At 39.9% G+C, this 19,631-nt stretch overlaps 1 protein-coding gene across 4 annotated transcripts in view; it reads right to left on the bottom strand.

Moving 5' to 3' along the window:
• The window catches only part of LOC117405633 (uncharacterized), a 51,629-nt gene that overhangs the window by 13,999 nt on the left and 17,999 nt on the right, over nucleotides 1–19,631 (bottom strand). Inside the window, exons 22-38 of one of the 4 annotated variants that reach the window (XM_059030494.1) lie at nucleotides 17,475–17,596; nucleotides 15,919–17,086; nucleotides 15,716–15,837; nucleotides 15,303–15,513; nucleotides 15,083–15,204; nucleotides 14,792–14,987; nucleotides 14,594–14,715; nucleotides 14,401–14,500; nucleotides 14,070–14,192; nucleotides 13,682–13,821; nucleotides 13,387–13,484; nucleotides 13,041–13,168; nucleotides 12,613–12,793; nucleotides 12,244–12,370; nucleotides 12,042–12,117; nucleotides 11,650–11,814; nucleotides 11,264–11,431 (exon numbers count right to left, since the gene is read on the bottom strand). In XM_059030494.1, the coding sequence (XP_058886477.1) occupies nucleotides 11,301–11,431; nucleotides 11,650–11,814; nucleotides 12,042–12,117; nucleotides 12,244–12,370; nucleotides 12,613–12,793; nucleotides 13,041–13,168; nucleotides 13,387–13,484; nucleotides 13,682–13,821; nucleotides 14,070–14,192; nucleotides 14,401–14,500; nucleotides 14,594–14,715; nucleotides 14,792–14,987; nucleotides 15,083–15,204; nucleotides 15,303–15,513; nucleotides 15,716–15,837; nucleotides 15,919–17,086; nucleotides 17,475–17,596 (3,332 nt within the window). In that variant the 3' untranslated portion in view covers nucleotides 11,264–11,300. Of the gene's footprint in view, nucleotides 1–11,263; nucleotides 11,432–11,649; nucleotides 11,815–12,041; nucleotides 12,118–12,243; nucleotides 12,371–12,612; nucleotides 12,794–13,040; nucleotides 13,169–13,386; nucleotides 13,485–13,681; nucleotides 13,855–14,069; nucleotides 14,193–14,400; nucleotides 14,501–14,593; nucleotides 14,716–14,791; nucleotides 14,988–15,082; nucleotides 15,205–15,302; nucleotides 15,514–15,715; nucleotides 15,838–15,918; nucleotides 17,087–17,474; nucleotides 17,597–19,631 lie in introns of those variants that run through there. The other 3 variants (XM_059030491.1, XM_059030492.1, XM_059030493.1) reach the window with 3 other exon arrangements.

Below are 19,631 nucleotides of genomic sequence, written 5' to 3' on the forward strand. Positions count from 1 at the left end.
TTGATTTATTACTTTTTTTAAGGTCAAGGTTTATCAACTTATACTAATATCAACCAATTTTTCTTTAGGAGTTTCAATGCAAGATTGCAAATGCTATGAATACAAAGAGCAAGAATGCAAAGAAGATTGTACAAAAACATAAGGAGGACACAATTAATACACAAGTAGGATGAGTTACAGAGAACTGTTTTAATAATCAAATTATTTTTTTGTTTTGTGTTTTTAAGTGTATATTTTTTGGTTGATTTATAAATAACCACTCAACTTCTAATTTAAGCATGTGTCAGTGTTATTGTGGCCCTTCCTTAACTTCTGATTACCAATATGACACAGTAACCACTTTTGTAAAATGGTCCAGCTTATCATCAATATCAATATCTTACAAAACTGAGAGAAAATGTTTACCCTCAGAGAGTTTGCAGGAGACATTTTTCAGTATTTGTAATGAAAATAAATGTTTTTATAATACTTTAAAGAGTTTGTGGGCAAAAGCAAAGCATTAAAAGAGGGTTTAAGCCATATTTTCTTTTCTCATGCTAGAGATCTGCTACTCAGTGTGATGAATGCACCAAAAAAGAACATTTTAAGATTTAAAACTGAAAACAAAAAAAGATGGGTTCTGAAATAGCGGAACTGAAAGATTTAGTTAACCGCCTTTATAAAAAAAATTGGTGCACTTGATAACAAAATCAATAAACAACAAGGTAAGTCAATCTGAGTTTAGCGGCATAATAAACTAATGCATTACTATATTCCTAATATTTAATTTCTGACATGTTTTAAAACATAAACAACAGTGGAATGTATAATGAGAGAATGTAAATACGATGTATTCTTTAATTTACTACTTATACACTTCTGCACCTATTATTTATTAAACTTACTGGCACACTTTGTATATCAAAGTTCAGCAGGTTGTTACATGACATGCGTTCATAGGAAAATATCAATATTAAGTACTTTTGGAGTAGTTCTTGTGGGATTACATGCTTTGCTTTGTATTTACTCTTATTCATTGCAGGATTGCCTGCACTAATGGAAGAAGAACCTGAAGAGCTCCAGGAGAAGGAGTTGGAAAGTGCAACCAAAAGACAGTTCCAGAATCTGGACAATCTAGATATCTTGAATCAAAATCAGCAATAAAACAGTATGTATGCACTGATTATTTTACGATTATAATATATATTAGCTGTTAACAATTTTCCTTATTCTAATGTAATGCATATTAAAAAAAAAAACAATATAAAGCATATAAAATATAAAAAATCTCATATAACCAATAACTATGACATTTGTAAAACACTATGAAATACTATAACATTATGAATCCCATTCAAGCAGATGGACAAATATTTATTGTTATTTTATTGCTTAAAAATCAATAAAATAGTAATTGCAAATACAAGGAATGTCACTTTAAATAACAGTGTTGTTTTACTTCTAGGTGAAGATAAGTCTACAAGTATCACGTTGGAGCAGTACTCCTGGGGGGATCCCAAGAAGACGGCCAAGGAGCTGTGTTGCGCAGTATTTGGACGGAAAAATCTAGCAACACACAGCTTGACAGGAAAGACTTCTGATGCTTTTAGAAGCAAAGAAGCCAAGCCACCACTGGATCCAGGGAAAACTGCAGACATCATTCGTGAGTTAAACCTTTTTTTAACTGCTTAGTAGTGTCCTTACTTTTATTTACAGAGAAATCACACAGCACCTCTGTAATTATGTTTAATATAACATTTCTCAAATGAGTATCTAACCTTGTGCTCCAATGTGAAAATGTTATTAAAAAAACTAAGATATAATTTTGATACAAATCATACAAAATGTATGTGTTAGTACTAAATGAAAGAAAAAGCCCTATTTCCAAAACGGAATGAAAACAAATATATGACTTTGCCCAAGAACTTCCACTTTGCCCTGTGCTGATTTTTTTTTTTTTTTTGCAGATTTCATAAATGCAAAAACAGGAATGGAAAAAAGATAATCAAACAAGCCATCTCTCAAAAATGTAGTGATGAAGAAAAAATATCAAAAAGGAAACTGAGTTCTGAAGATTAAATTAATAAATTAATAAATAATATTAATAATACACTTTTTGTAGGATTTTCTTGTGTGTTTTCTGTGCGTGTTTAAATGAAGTTCTCCAGAAAAAATGTTTGCAAATAACATTAGAAATGTGAAAGTCAACTGGTGCAATATATGTTTTTGCTCTGAAGATGTGTAATACTGTTTGATTTATAGAGAACCTAATGAATTATATTATTATTATTTTATTATTATATTATTATTATTTACAGAAAATCTAATAGGAATCTTGATAAAAATCCAATTAAAAAAATCCTGTTGGAATCCCATAGAAAAAACCCAGTTGGAAATCCAATAAGGAATCCAGTGGAAAGTCCTATAGCACTACTATTGGAATCCAGTAGAAAATCCTATAGGAATCCTATTGGAATCCAGTAGAAATTCCTGTAGGAATCCTATTAGAATGCAGTAGAAAATCCTACTGGAAAGGTTCCAAAACTCTATAGGATTTTTCTATTGGATTTCCTATTGGATTTTTTCTATGTGAACCAATGGAGAGGGTGGCCATTGATGTGCTGGGCCCATTTTCCCAACTCAGACCGCGGGAACCAGTTTGTTTTGGCATCTGTGGGTTACTTCACCAAGTGGCCAGAAGCCTATGCAGGAGGCACAGGTGGCACAGATGGTAGCGGACACACTCATCGGCGGGTTCTTCTCCCAGTTTGGGGTCCCACAAGAGCTCCACTCCGAAACTGGACGCACCCTGGGTGGGACCCTGTACAGTCCTGGCTCACGTGAGAGAGGTCGTCTCCTGAGTCCAGCTGCTCGTCCGGAACCGGAAAGCAGTACTCCACTGCGACCGCCTTGCCCCTTATCATGGACCGGGGCCAAACAGCCATCACCCAGGGCGCCACCGGTTTCACCACCGGTGCCACAGACCCCCTTTGCCAGTTCGGGACCTGCAAGGGACTCTCCCCAAGGCAAAGCGTGGCGCCATGACACCGCCGACTCTATACAAGGACTTCTTGTCCTACGCTGCTCAGCCCTGTTGGGCAATCGAACCATACTGGTTCTAAGTACCTCGTGCTACAGTCACTCGGGGGGTTAAGGGGTTCTTCTGAACGCTTGGAAACACATTTCATGGCGTCGCCCCAACTACGGAGCTGGACTCTTGGGCATTGCGCCCTGTAGACTTTTTGGGGACAAAAAGAGACTAAGGTGGGGGCAATGTAGCGTTCCATGCATCTATGTAATTGTGTATTGTGTACTGTACTGTAATTCCCGTTGTATTGTGTTCCTTTCCCCCTCTGTATTCCCTGCAGTTGCTGGTCGACTGTCTGTGTCTATGTGTAAATGTAGCCTGCGCGTGTTGTGCTTTCTGTGTCCCCGGTTATTGGCTATTGTTTGTCTGTGCCCATTGGTCCTGGTGTGCGGCTGAGGACCAATGGGATGTGTGTAAGCGCCGGAACCCGATTATAATACAAGTGCAGAGCTACGTTATAAGAGGGCGCTGCACCGCCAATTGTGTGTGTGTGTGTTCTCAAAACTGGTTACTGTTCCAGGATTGCAATGAAGCAGACAGAGCAGTGGTCTGAGTAATTAAAGCAATTGAACTTGAATCAAGCATATTGTCTTCTTCCTTTCTACTGCCTGTGAACCGCTACAGTATCATGTCATCATTTTGCACTTTCAGACCAAGAAAAAAAACCAAAACAAAACAAAACAAAAAGCAAACACACACCTCAGGGACAATATTACTGCCATTTTATTTTGTATTATTTTCGTCATAGTGAAATGCATTGGTACACATGCATTGCATTATACATCTATCTTCTGTTTATTAAAATTTTTCAGAATACCGTTGAGCTAGAGAGCTATTAAAGATGCACAATTCCCTCCCTTGCAGTTACACGTCTTGAGCACAGAATAAACTGCTTCTGTGAATGTATTATAAAAAGACAGTAAAAGAGTCATCTTTTCAGCATCATAAATAGCCAACATCCAAATACACACCAATTTTCTAATTTGGAGTTCATGTTCAATTTTAAATCGGATTATTATGCCATCCTGTGCACTGGCCTCCGCTGCAATCCAGAGACCATGAAATGTTATTTCTCCCCAGCCAGGTTTTCCCTTTCCTGGGCAGTGAAGAATATGCAACTCCAATCTCCCAGTCTGTCTTTTTACAACAAGTTCCCAGTAGTGCCGTCCAAAGTTGAACTCCTCACACCCCAGCACATACAAGGTGTCAAATCTCTTGGGACTGTACAGGAATTTCACAGGTTCATCTGTGTAGTGCACAACAGTTCGATTTTCTTATAAAATTTGATTTTTATTTGCAGTTCCAGGGTCTAAAGTGACAGTTGTTGCATCTATTGAGATAAAAAAAAATGTTGTGGTCAAGAGATCCAACATACATCCAATACACAAAGAAGCTACATTTATGAAGCAATATTGTAAGTGAAGTAGCTTAACATGAACCACATATGGTGGTATATGGAGTGTAACAGCTCCATTCCATTGGTTAATGCACAGTCCAGAGTTTGTAGGATACACAGACCGCCAGAGAGGGTCAAAGGTTAGCGTATATAGGAAGTAGAGGTTCGTTCAACGTTTGTATCAGAAGCAGAAAGAACAAATACAAGTTGCTTGAGAAATAACTACAGCGCGTGTTTCTTTACAATCCTGGATCCCTTGACACTACAGTATACATATAAAAATAACTGATTATGTGAATGTCTATTTTATTTATGAATTGTACCCTGTAGAAAGGCCAATGCAGCACTCCATGTGCACCCCCCTTCCATAACTATAGCAGAGCTTAAATGTATTTATGTTTCATACTGTTGCAAGGAGCAGCAGGAGTAGGTCTAACTCTTAGGTGATCTTGTGTATGTTTTTAAGGAGGAAGCAAAAAACTGAATTCATGGAATGTAACAACAAGGATGACTGGAGACCCATTAAAACTACTTTTTAATCTGTATGGGACACTGTCAGTGTCCACAAGGCCTGCTTCCTTATTACATACATGCCAACAGTCCCTATATGGTTGGGACAGTCCCAATTTCCTAGCAAATGTCCCACATCCCAATGCATAGGAAGAAAGTCCCGATATTTACCCATAGAAAAAAAAAAAAATTATTCTGCACAGTAGAGTTAGTAAAAACCACATGCTGTGCTCTTCGTGCGGCTGACACATCTGCTGATCACTAACTTATACAAAGTTAAGAAGTCTTCATTATGTCTATTTTTACTGTCATGATGGTCGTGTCGTGTTGAGTTGGGGGGATACGTCTATTATATGATAATGAGTGTTTTTTGCATATGACACCTCACGTGTGTATGATGCGTATGACCCCTCCCCTCCTGGAGACAAGCGTCCCGCTGAACAGTTTCCAAATGTTGTCAAGTATGTTATTAAGCAGACACACAGATGGCAACAGAATGAAAGAATACAGTGAACAGATCCCAAGGACTGTTATATATTTCAGTGTAAAATGGAACCTGATTGCAGCTGCAGCTTTGAACAGCTACAACCAGAACATTCTGGAAAAAAGTTAGCATTAAAGTGATACAGTACTTACATGCCAAAAAAGCCTTCCTGACAGAGGCAGTCTGGTCGGATTTAATGAAGGATGAAAGTTTTCCTTCGTCTGCGACTGTTTCATGAACAATTAGCTGTTGCTTCCTCAGTAGGAAGTGAACTCTAAAAATAAAAGCGTGTTGGCATTTTCAAGACACTAATTAGTCTTGAATAAAGATCTCAGATGAAGCAGATGGGTGGGTGGACACAATAAGTGCTGAGAAGCTCATCCCACCTGGTCTTCTGATCTGCTATCAGCTTTTTTCATTTTGGAACCTGTAGAAAATCTGTGCAGTTTCTTGTAAGCACCAGGCTCACTGTAGCATCAAACAAAAAAATGCTCTCAGAACAATTCCAATACCAAACAATTTGTATTTTTAATGCAAAACTAGAAGGGGACTGTAAATAAAATTATAATTCACGCATGAGAAATTCATGTTAAGGATTTGTCTGATGAAGAGAAACTAAGATTAAAATGAAAAAGAACACATTTAGATTAAGTTTATTTACAGTGTTACAGATTTTGTCTAATGCAGCTGAACAGGTTGGGCTCAGGTTAAAAAATAAATAAAAAATAGTTTGGGAACCCCAACCCTCCACCCAAAGTGTTATTTTAGACGAAAACAAAGAAACACATCTGAGCAGCAAGCACTTACCTGCAATTCAAGCCCTAAAAAAAAATGGAGCTCGGCAGTTTTTATAATTCTTGTTATAGATCCCCCACCTCCCCCAATAAATATGAAGAGGAATTCTAAATAGGATTATAAAACAGTATTAGACGTATTAATCAGGGTATAACCTATTTACTTTAAATATATTGTTCAGTGTTTGTGATGGGGTGTACCTGCACTACCACAACTTTAGGACCGCGATGAGTGTTTGCTGGCTGCCATTTTTGACCCACAGAGGAAGTCGGGAGTCAAAATGGACACCAGTTTCCAAACAATTGGACAGGTGCAGCTGGTTAAGCTGTAACCACAGGTGTATATAAACTAGTGATGGGAAAAGGGAAGCCTTTTAAATCACTGAGCCCTTTGAACCATTGCTTAACTAAAATGTTCACTGATCCAAATCACACGCAGCGCTTCATGCTCTTTAGTGCCATCTAATGGTAGACCTGCGCAACCCAGTGTCTTTAAAGTCAAGGCATTACTAAAATGTAACAGAACTAACATACTATTTCAGTGTAATAATATCATCATAATAAATCGAGAAATGCAGAATTCATGTATTTCCTATATGGAATTTATGTATATGTTAGTGATGTGAATGATAGGCTCGGCCCTACATGAACCAAATGAGGCAAATAGCATCACAAAGCAAGGCGGGTTCATTTGGTTCCTTTTAGGAAGGTTTTACTGACACTGTCCAATTTCTACAGTACACTGTTTCAGGCAGTATGAAAATAACAATGCTTGCAATTTTTTTATTGATATAATTATAGCCTGAAATGATGTCCTCTCACAATCAATTTTAACATGACGTGGACTACTACTAGGAAGCATTACTTACCCAGTTAGTGTAGGGGTAAATTGTAATCTGCTTTAGAGATAGCACCGCTGCTCAGTGTGCAAACAGGGTTCAATACCATGCTGGTACGTAAAGCCTCACATGATTACATTTACATGATTCAGTGTTTGATTAAGATTTCACACGATTCCGTGTTTGATTCATGATTCAAGTGATTCCAGTGCTTTAGTGTTTGATTCAAGCTTCGCATGATTCAAATGGTTTGGTGTTTTATTCAGGCTTCAGCTGAGTCACGTGGTTCAGTGCTTGTTTGAGGCTTCAGGTTATTCAAATGGTTAGTGTTTGATCATCATATGAAGCAAGCAAAATATGAAGCCTCGCCACGCGAACATCAGTGAACCACAAGAGTCCCGCGACTAATTGTATATGGCTTGTCCTGTGCAGTGCAGGTAAATGTTGGTAAGTTACAGATTTCTAGTGATGGGAAGAGAAGCCTCGTGAATCACTGAGCCCTTTCACCCAAAATCCCTATATATATATATATATATATATATATATATATATATATATATATATATATATATATATATATATATATATATATATATATATATATATATATATATATATATCAGTGTGGAGTAGTGGTTAGGGCTCCGGAGTCTTGACCGGAGGGTTGTGGGTTCAATCCCCAGTGGGGGACACTGCTGTTGTACCCTTGAGCAAGGTACTTTACCTAGATTGCTCCAGTAAAAACCCAACTGTATAAATGGGTAATTGTATGTAAAAATAATGGGATATCTGTATAATGTATAATGTGATATCTTGTAACAATTGTAAGTCGCCCTGCATAAGGGCGTCTGCTAAGAAATAAATAATAATATATATACAGTATTGTGCAAAAGTTTTAGGCAGGTGTGAAAAAATGCTGTAAAGTAAGAATGCTTTCAAAAATAGACATGTTAATAGATTATATTTATCAATTAACTAAATGCAAAGTGAGTGAACAGAAGAAAAATCTACATCAAATCCATATTTGGTGTGACCACCCTTTGCCTTCAAAACCGCATCAATTCTTCTAGGTACACTTGCACAAAGTGAGGGATTTTGTAGGCATATAGTCAGGTGTATGATTAAACAATTATACCAAACGGGTGCTAATGATCATCAATTCAATATGTAGGTTGAAACACAATCATTAACTGAAACAGAAACAGCTATGTAGGAGGAATAAAATTGGGTGAGGAAAAGCCAAACTCAACTAACAAGGTGAGGTGCTGAAGACAGTTTATTGTCAAAAGTCATACACCATGGCAAGACTGAGCACAGCAACAAGACACAAGGTAGTTATACTGCATCAGCAAGGTCTCTCCCAGGCAGAAATTTCAAGGCAGACAGGGGTTTCCAGATGTGCTGTCCAAGCTCTTTTGAAGAAGCACAAAGAAACGGGCAACGTTGAGGACCGTAGACGCAGTGGTCGGCCAAGGAAACTTACTGCAGCAGATGAAAGACACATCATGCTTACTTCCCTTCGCAATCGGAAGATGTCCAGCAGTGCCATCAGCTCAGTACACCCATCTACTGTCCGGAGAAGTCTGGTCAGAAGTGGCCTTCATGGAAGACTTGCAGCCAAAAAGCCATACCTCCGACATGGAAACAAGGCCAAGCGACTCAACTATGCATGAGAACACAGGAACTGGTCTGCAGAAAAATGGCAGCAGGTGCTCTGGACTGACGAGTCAAAATTTTAAATATTTGGCTGTAGCAGAAGGCAGTTTGTTCGCCGAAGGGTTGGAGAGCGGTACACGAATGACTGCAGGCAACAGTGAAGCATGGTGGAGGTTCCTTGCAAGTTTGGGGCTGCATTTCTGCAAATGGAGTTGGGGATTTGGTCAGAATTAATGGTCTCCTCAATGCTGACAAGTACAGGCAGATACTTATCCATCATGCAATACCATTGGCCTGGTATTGCATGGCATAGGCATCTGATTGGCCCCAAATTTATTCTGCAGCATGACAACAACCCCAAACATACAGCGAAATTCATTAAGAACTATCTTCAGCGTAAAGAACAAGGAGTCCTGGAAGTGATGGTATGGCCCCCACAGAGCCCTTATCTCAACATCATCGAGTCTGTCTGGGATTACATGAAGAGAGAGAAGTAACTGAGGCTGCCTAAATCCACAGAAGAACTGTGGTTAGTTCTCCAAGATATTTGGGCCAACCTACCTGCTGAGTTCCTTCAAAAACTGTGTGCAAGTGTACCTAGAAGAATTGATGCTGTTTTGAAGGCAAAGGGTGGTCACATCAAATATTAATTTGATGTAGGTTTTTCTTCTGTTCACCCACTTTGCATTTTGTTAATTGATAAATATAAACTATTAACATGTCTATTTTTGAAAGCATTCTTACTTTACAGCATTTTTTCACACCTGCCTAAAACCTTTGCACAGTAATGTATATATATGCATATATATATGCTGCAGGATTAATTAAGACAAGCAGTATTTTGAAAGATGAAGTCAGCCAGCTGAGAAGTCTCGGGACTTTGTCATATTTGGAGATTTTTCGACTCCTCTTTATCATTCCGAGTCTGATCTTGAGCTCTGAAAATTTTTGGTTACCCGTTAGTGTAACGCTCATGGTGGTCCCTATTGGCGCAAGGAAGTACAGTTCCTCGCGATACTGGTTGATGAGAGTAACGCTATTTGTGGTCCCCACTGGACAAAAAGCAACATACATTTTTCTGAAAATTATATTTGGTAAAAGTAAAACATTAATAAACATTGAAATAAATCAATACACAGTCTTCTCATTTCCAGCTGGCAGACGGCTAAAATGTAATTTACTTTGCCAGATGAGCCACCTAAAATAGTTATTTATTTATAGTGCTCGTATGTTCCAGTCAATAGTATTCAAAATGTTTATTTTGTTCTAGCGGCGACTTCCAAGAGTATATTGCTGCAGAACAAAGGCTCCCACAGCGTAGCTCTCACAAGGTAGTGCTGCGTGCGTAACTTGTCTTCATTGACCCTCACACCCCTACCACATGACCTTAATACCCCATGAACCTTAGGTTTTGAGTTTTGCTGCACCTAAAATGGATGAAGTTAATATTTGTGCAAGGGATCGATTTTCTGGAAGTACTCACGCAAAATGTAAATGGGCTGTTAATCTGTTTGAAATTTGGTTAAATGAAAGGAATTCAAAAGCTGACTAAATCTGAGATGTGTAATTAGTGGAGATTTAGTCAATATGGATAATGCTACTTTGTCATACAGCCTTAGCTGTTTTGTGAAATAAGTAAGAACATGTAACTGAGAGGAGTACTGTGGTAATTCACTATACGAACTTGTAATGTGTATACAGCATTTTCTAAGACTGAGAGACGCACTAAGTTTGTTAAATGACCCAGAGTTTGAAAGTTTTCGCAGTGTTCTTGATGGGAAAATGAAACTTTTGGCCAAATCAGGAGTTGATTTGCATAAAAAGAAAGCTAAAAGTTATTTCCGAAGTACAAGAAAATATATTGTACTGTCTGCTGAAATTGGAAATCAATTATGTTTAAACAGTATAAAAGTATAGCTAATTGTTATTATAATAATTGCTGCTTATTAAAAAGACAGTTTTTTATGATTTGTTTGTGACTTGTTTGTTAACTAATCCAGTTTTCTGTGGATTCGTAGCTCAGTGTGGATTTCTTTATCAACAATACATCTGCCCCGCACTCCCCTTCTCTTCAAAGCCACACTGCCACTTTAGACGATTCATAGATATAATCCACTGAAAGATCAATGGGTGACGTCACAGAAATGTTTTAATGAAATAAAAACAAATTAACTACACTTTCACAAACTGCCCTGCACAGACCATTTTAGAAGTTACACATTTCAAAAGTTAGACTAGGCAATTAGTATTTGGATAAATACACAAGTAGTGAACCGTTGTGGCACTACTGAATTCCACAGCAAGTCAATGTTTCTGGTGGCTGAAAAAAAAAAAAAAAATAATGCAGCCATCACTTCAGGGCATTAACACAAACCTCTGCTTTACTGAAAACAAAAAGCAGCAAATCCAATGTACTGTACAAAATCATTTTCTCCAACTCTACTTAACTTCACATGCAACCCCCCTCAATACTTGGTGCAGGAATTTAATTTCAAGGAATTGGAAAAAACAACAACAATAGGCGGAATTTCAAAAGATACAGTTTTATTCAAAGTTAGAGACTGCTTCTCTGGGATCTGACCATTTGCATGAACACCCATTTTTTGAAGAAAAGCATTACAACAGATAATGGGACCAGCAAACCAAGCAGCCCCAGGAGACCATGGAAGTACGTCCAGTGTTTCTCTGAAAACAGGAAGAAATAAATAAACGGTTAGTGGCAGAATATTTTGGTGCTCAAGTGAAGAATAATGAAGCTTCACTTCAGGCACTCCTAAGGGCACTTCACCCAAACCTAGATACTTGAGCTTTGGCCCAAACCAAACAGAGCACCCTCCGTCTTCAAAGGGGACAATACATGTAAGGATAGTACTGCTTTAATACACCATCTCAAAATCACTTACCCGTTTGTTCATGGGGCACATTCTCATCCAAAATGAAGGTTCCTTCACCGACAGCGATGAGGCCGGTATGTCCATGAGCAGCTCGCTTGACTATGTTCGATTTCCCAGGACAGAGCTTTCCTGCACAGCGCCCTCCCACACCAGGATCTACTGGAACAGGCATATCTATGGAAGGACAGAGTTATCTGGAATAACTAAATAAGTAAACTTGGGGAATAGTTATATCTCTTGATAAAATGCTAACCAGGGGAGCAGAATTTAAATACTTCAGGGGTAGTCGCTGATAGAAAAAGTGCAAGATGGAAGACTCCATGCTGCAATAATTGATGGTGTGACCAAAAACTAATATCTTTGGAAGTTACGGGTCCAAATAGTGCCTTTCAGGAACATACCTCTCCCATCAAAGCATCCTTCATTACAAACACGGTGTTCAGGAGAACAGACTTCAGTTGAACACATAAAATAGATCTAAAAAGAAAGTAAAATGGAATTAGATCAGTTGTAGATCTGCATTTGTCTAAAATACACCATTTATGACTAGGCATTTGGAGGCAAGCTTGAGTATACGATTGGACCACTATAAAAAATACTCACTTCCTCATCCAAATAATGCTTGGTCTTATAGTCCAGGAATTGGAAGCTTTGTATTTCAAAGCGTCGAGTGTTATCGTATTGGACATGGAGGCCAGCAGCACTGCTGTAATCCAGGATGTTTGGACAACTGTGGGGTAGAAATTCAGAAGGGAGTCTGACAGCTGCCAACTAGGAGGCTTGACGTGCATGGCAGTCATAGTGCAATACTCCTAGTAGCTGGAAAAATCTGGGTCAGCAATAAAAGGTCAGCAATTTGGTCACTGGTCATATCTGGCAGAAGCTGTTGGACGATGCCCTGCCATGTTGTTTTGTACAGTCAAAGGGAGACATCAGGATATTTGAACATTGTCAATAGTGCAGGATACTCACCCTTCATAGAGGATCACCCAGGCAGCTTGAGAGGACTGGGGATAGGCGATGCAGTAGTGGACCAGCAGAACTACATTGGGGTCAGGAGGGTTTACAAGCTGCACTTCCAGATACACCTTGCTTCCAAGCAAGAAGCTCAGGGGTAGATGGGACTGTGGGTAGAAGCTGGTGTAGCTGGTGTCTGCAAGAGACAAGTGCTTTAGAATAACCAGACACCAGGTACATCGCTCTTAATACACCAGCCATTGAAAAGGACCAGCCAGACAAATCTAGCAGTCATTATGGGACATGATGCCCAACATAGAGCTACAGCTCCACAAGACCAAATGGGAGAAGTTATACTGAAAGACATTACCTAATGTCACAACGATACCATAACCATTTAACGCACACCCCACAGAAAAGCAGCAATAATTCTGTTAAATTACCTGTGGCAATCCTTAACCTAACTGCAAGCGAGCCAAAAGCCAAGGCTGCTGATGGAGGTGGTGGGTTCACCACCAAGTAACCAGTGCTGGCCAAACTTCCTTTAGAATAGCGACATTCCACATATAAACTGCAGTGCAGAGAGGAGACAGGGAAGATAAAGAATCAATTTAGTTATCAGTTGGCACAGATGTTCCATTCAGTGATAAAACCATGGAGGGCTTTTACTCTGATCATGGGGTCCCCACTCACCCATTACAACCAGCAAAGTATGCTGTAAATTAGGCTTCCTTTTCAGCAAGAGGGTTAACTGGCTGCCTGTTCCCAGCTCATGTAAAAGAAAATTACCGATAAGGGCCATCTCTGGAAATTTGTCCATACACCTGCTGGTTCCCACGAACCAAGCCCTCAACTTCAGCAAGATAGATTGTAGTCTCTGCCACCGTCTGCATGCAAAAGCATGAGGGTTAGAACACTGAAGCAGATAGGATTGTAATCAACTGGGCCAGCCCAAAACCAATCCCCTCTCCCTGCCTTAAAGAGATCGCTATAAATAAGTACTGTACCCTAAAGTCCTAGTACTACCTTTGTGGTAAGAGCAGAAACAACAACATTGCAATATCCAGGAAGAGAGTGAACTTACAAAGACATGTGTCCCACAGCTAGCCACAGGAAATCTGAAGATAGCAAAGTCTGGAGTGCAGATGACTGGGGCACATGAGTGGTTTCTTGCAATTACTACACTGCCAGGATCGATTTCTGGCTTGGTTGAGGTGCGGTAAACTGCAAATACAAAATGCCCATCTGCTGTGCATGCTGAAAAGTATAAGCAGAGCATTACTGCAGAATGCAATAGTGAAACTTGTAGGATATCTACTTATGAAAGTCTGTTTAGTTGAAGGACCATTGTCCTGTATAGCAAAAAAAAAAAAAAAAACTTGCCAAATTTTTCTATGCAAGCTGTGCAAAGTTAATTAGGATTGCTCATTAGATGAGCAGTGCTATATCAAAAGTGTAAAACCAAGCCATACCATCCAAAGGATAGTAACACTGGGAAGTTGTTGCATCCACACAACATCCATTGGCCACACACAGCTGTAGATCAGCATTAGGTGGACCACAAGCAACCTGCTGACTTCTTGGTATCTTGCACCCTGCAAAACAGTAAATGTAAATGTTTCAGTTGTATAGTTAAGACCATGTAGTTCAGGTTAATATCTTTGCTGGGTAAATCAACTTGCCTTGTCAAGAGACGCATTGTATTCAAGTAAATGCAACATGATGCAGCAACAAGCATTTGGCAGACAATGACCAGACTGAAGCACTCCTGCATTATGAAATGTCCAGTGAATAAACACTTACCCTCACGTGGTACTAGACCAGGAACAGGACACTTGGCCTGTATATCTCCTCGCTCCCCAGTAAGAGTTGTGTAAAGGACTCTCAGGATGTAGAAGTTGTTCTAGAAGTGGAAAGAGAGTTGCTCATTCCTGACAGTATTTTGATCACTCCTAATACAACGGGGGGATTACAGCTGTAATTGCCCTCGGCTTACCAGTATCTTGACATTGCAGGCTTTGTAAGGAGCGGTCAAGATGTTCTTGCCGTTGCCCCTCACCAAACTGTAGCCACAAGTCTTGGGAGCACTGGTAACAGCTACCAAGTTGCTGGATTCATCTACAACAGATGCCACATTTAGGAGCATGCTTTCTGTTTTACAGCACCCAAATTACTGTGTACCAAGCCAACTCACCCATTAACTGGATATCTTGTAGCAGTCCCCCAGGAAGTTCCACTGTCATGAAAGTATCACTGCAGAGGACAGGAACCCCAAAGGGAGGGAGCGGCGACCCTGTTGGTAAAGCTGCACTGGTTGGACATTTCATCTGCACCAGTACCCTTTTCCCAGTAAAGGAGACATATACTAGAGTCAGGACATAATTACCACTCTGGAAGAGAATTAAGGGAGGGGAGAGAACAAGTGAGGATATTTACATGCACAGGAATTTTAAAAGCAACAGTACAGAAAGCTAAAAATATTTACCAGCATCTTCACATCACAGGCTGTATAAGGGGTTGTGAAGAGGTTCTTTCCTCCCTCATGCACCAAGCTGTATCCACACTCTCTGGTATCATCTATGATGGTTACCAGAGTGTTGGATTTATCTGCAAGAGGCAAGGTTGCCATGAGATTGGGTTTCCAGGGTTATCCTCATTGCCAAGCAATTTGGGTGGGAAGTTATCCAAGACAAGGCTCAACTTACCTATTAGGGCTACTTGTCCAATTGGTCCTTCAGGTAGCTCTATTGTCATGATGGAGGCTTTGCAGACAGTGGGTATTGTTGGTTTTCCAATAGTGGTTGTAGAGGGAGGCGTTTTTGTGGGTGCTGCAGCACTGGTTGGACATTTCATCTGCACATACCCTACTTTACCATCAATTGTTGTATAGCGCAAGGCCAAGTAGTAGTTCTCATTCTAGAAGACAATTAAGTTAAGTTTGCATAAAAAATAAAAAAAACACACACTTGAGTTTAGGGGAAAAAGAAAGTAAACCACAAGCAAAATCTGGGACCACCTCCCTCCCTCCCCCCCCCCCCACTATTATATTACACAGCTGATCTCCATGCTTTTATATTGAAATCACACAAACCGCTGGATATCTTATCAAAAGGATTACCAGTATCCTGACATCACAGGCCGTGTAGGGGGTTATGAAGAAGTTCCCTCCCCTTCCCTGCAACAAGGTGTAGTTGCAGTACTCCGGAGCATAAATGACAGCTACCCATTTGTTGGATTTATCTAGAAAGAGAAAATTGCCATAAAAACTCCTAGCGACAGACATGATACCCCTCCAATATCCAACAAAAAAAGCCAAGTCACCTAGAAACTGGACATGTTTTAGAGGTTCCTTGGGTAGCGCCACCACCATACTGGAGGCTGCACAGACCACAGTTGTAGGGGCCTTGGTTGGCTCCCCAGTGCTTCCGCTAGGCTTCCTAGTAGGAGTTCTGGTTGGCTTTGTTGGTTCCCTGCCAGTGGTTCTAGTTGGCTTCCTAGTAGTGGTTCTAGTCGTTCTGGTTGGCTTCCTAGTACCGATTCTGGTTGGCTTCTTAGTAGTCGTTCTGGTTGGTTTCCAAGTAGTGGTTCTGGTTGGCTTTGTTGGCTCCCCACCAGCGGTTCTAGTTGGCTTCCTAGTAGTGGTTCTAGTCGTTCTGGTTGGCTTCCTAGTAGTAGTTCTAGTCGTTCTGGTTGGCTTCCTAGTAGTGATTCTGGTTGGCTTCTTAGTAGTCGTTCTGGTTGGTTTCCTAGTAGTGGTTCTAGTCGTTCTGGTTGGCTTCCTAGTACTGATTCTGGTTGGCTTCTTAGTAGTCGTTCTGGTTGGTTTCCAAGTAGTGGTTCTGGTTGGCTTTGTTGGCTCCCCACCATTGGTTCTAGTTGGCTTCCTAGTAGTGGTTCTAGTCGTTCTGGTTGGCTTCCTAGTAGTGGTTCTGGTTGGCTTCTTAGTAGTCGTTCTGGTTGGTTTCCAAGTAGTGGTTCTGGTTGGCTTCTTAGTAGTCGTTCTGGTTGGTTTCTTAGTAGTGGTTCTAGTTGTTCTGGTTGGCTTCCTAGTAGTTGTTTTGGTTGCCTTTGTTGGCTCCCGACCAGTGGTTCTAGTTGGCTTCCTAGTAGTGGTTCTAGTCGTTCTGGTTGGCTTCCTAGTAGTGGTTCTGGTTGGCTTCTTAGTAGTCGTTCTGGTTGGTTTCCAAGTAGTGGTTCTGGTTGGCTTTGTTGGCTCCCCACCAGTGGTTCTAGTTGGCTTAGTTGGCTCCCCACCAGTGGTCCTAGTTGGCTTCCTAGTAGTGGTTCTAGTCATTCTGGTCGGCTTCGTTGGCACCCCACCAGTGGTTCCAGTAGAGTCGCTGCCAGTGGTTCTAGTTGGCTCCCAAGTTGTGGTCTTAGGTATAGGGACTTCTGTTGGTTCTCCAGCACTGGTGGGGCACGTCATCACCACATACCCTTTTTTGCCACCAATTGTCATATACCATATTTTCAAAACATAGCTTTTATTCTAGAACAAAGAAAACATATTTATTACTATACCCAGTTGAGTTCCATGGTTAATTGGCATCATACAAGATGCTGGAAATCTGAATTGACATTTACGATTTTACTTCATTTAATAGCGGACAAGAGGAAAGCAGAGTAAATTGTGCCAATCATATCATTGTTGCCTAAACACTTTATATAAAAGCAGTTATTAAAAGCCCACAAGTCTAATTGTTGGGGGGGGGGGGGGGGGGGGGGGAGAAAGAAAGGAGAAAAGTGGATAGCTAGGAAATCCCAAGATGAATGGACAAGTCTTGCATACAAATGTAATGCCTTTATGAAAAGGCATAAGCCATATGGTCCTTAATTCCAAAAAGTTCTGTCTCCAATCAATTAAACAAAAGGATTACCAGTATCCTGACATCACAGGCTGTGTAGGGCGTTACAAAGAAGTTCCTTCCCCTTTCCTGAGACAAGGTGTAGTTGCAGTTACTGGGAGCATCATTGATATCCACCCATTTGTTGGATGGGTCTACAAAGAAAAGAAGAGTTACATAAAGTTTACAAATGAGAGGAGGCCATTCGGACCATCTTGCTTGTTTGGTTGTTAGTAGCTTATTGATCCCAGAATCTCAAGCAGTTTCTTGAAGGATCCCAGGGCGTCAGCTTCAACATTACTGGGGAGTTGGCTCCAGACTCTCACACTTCTCTGTGTAAAGTGCCTCCTATTTTCTGTTCTGAATGCCCCTTTATCTAATCTCCATTTATGACCCCTGGTCCTCGTTTCTTTTTTCAGGTCGAAAAAGTCGCCTGGGTCAACATTGTAAATAACTTGTAGAATTTTGTATCAGATCGCCTCGTAGTCTTTGTTCAAGACTGAATAGATTCAATTCTTTGAGCCTGTCTGCATACAACATGCCTTTTAAACCCAGGATAATTCTGGTTGCTCTTCTTTGCACTCTTTCTAGAGAAGCAATATCCTTTTTGTAACGAGGTGACCAGAATTGAACACAATATTCTAGGTGAGGTCTTACTAATGTATTGTAAAGTTAACATTACTTCCCTTGATTTAAATTAAACACTTCACAATATATCCGAGCATCATGTTGGCCTTTTTTATAGCTTCCCCACAATGTCTAGATGAAGACATTTCTGAGTCAACATAAATTCCTAGGTCTTTTTCATAGATTCCTTCTTCTATTTCAGTATCTCCCATATGATATTTATAATGCACATTTTTATTGCCCGTGTGCAGTATCTTACACTTTTCTCTAAAATGTCATTTGCCACATGTCTTCCTAGTTCTGAATGCTATCTAGATCATTTTGAATGACTGCTATCTTTGTGTTGTCTGCAAATTTAACAAGTTTGCTTACTATGCCAGAATCTAAATCATTAATGCAGATTAGGAATAGCAGAGGACCTAATACTGATCCCTGTGGTACACCACTGGTTACCTCGCTCCATTTTGAGGTTTCTTCTCTAATCAGTACTTTGCTTTCTACATGTTAACTACTCCCTAATGCATGTGCATGCATTTTCTTGAATCCCTACTGTGCTCAGTTTGAGAATGAATCTTTTATGCAGGACTTTGTCAAAAGCTTTCTGGAAAAACTAAGTAAACCATGTCATATGCTTTGCAGTTATCCATTGTCGATGTTGTATCCTCAAAAAAAATCAAGCAGGTTAGTTAGACATGATCTCCCTTTCCTAAAACCATGCTGATCGTCTCCCGGGATACTGTTACCATATAGGTAATTTTCCATTTTGGATCTTCTAGTTTCCGTATAATAGAAGTCAGGCTTATTGGACTATAGTTACCTGGTTCGTTTGTCTCCCTTTTTGTGGATTGGTATTATGTTTGCAATTTTCCAGTCTGTCGGTACAGCCCGTGTCAAGAGACTATTGCATGATCTTGGTTAGCGGTTTGTAAATAACTTCCGAATACTATTGAGAGGATCTCATCCGGCCCAGGGGATTTGTTTATTTTAAGAGCTCATAGACCCTTTAACACTTCTGCCTCCGTTATGCTAAAGTTATTTAAAACTGGATAGGAACAGGTCAACACGTGGGGCATGTTGTCCATATCCTCCTTTGTAAAAACTTGTGAAAAGTAATCATTTAATATATTTGCTATTTTTTCTTCTTTATCTGATTTTGCCACTTGTATCTTAGACATTTAACCTCCTCTTTGAAATGTTCTCCTGCTGTTATAATCTTTGAAAGATTTTGCAATTGGTTTTAGCCTCCTTAGCAATGTTCATTTCTATCTCTCGGCCTTTCTAACTTCCTTTTTGACTTGCCTTTGCCGTTCCAAGTAGTCTCTGTTTTTGGTCCCTTTTAAACTCTGTAAAAGTGCCTTTTTTGCTGAATTTTTTTTTTTTTTTAAACTGATCTATTAAACCATTTTGGACATTGTTTTAGATTTAGATTTGTCTACTTTTGGGATGCAATTGTTTTACGCCTCTAGTACTAAAATAAAAAAAAAAAAAAGCCATGTTTTTTTCTGTGGATGTTCTCTATTTTACTCCAATCTACTTCTGTTAGTCTCCATTTCATACCTTCAT

Source organism: Acipenser ruthenus, chromosome 9 (assembly GCF_902713425.1).
Source record: "Acipenser ruthenus chromosome 9, fAciRut3.2 maternal haplotype, whole genome shotgun sequence".
NCBI classification, from domain to species: domain Eukaryota; kingdom Metazoa; phylum Chordata; class Actinopteri; order Acipenseriformes; family Acipenseridae; genus Acipenser; species Acipenser ruthenus.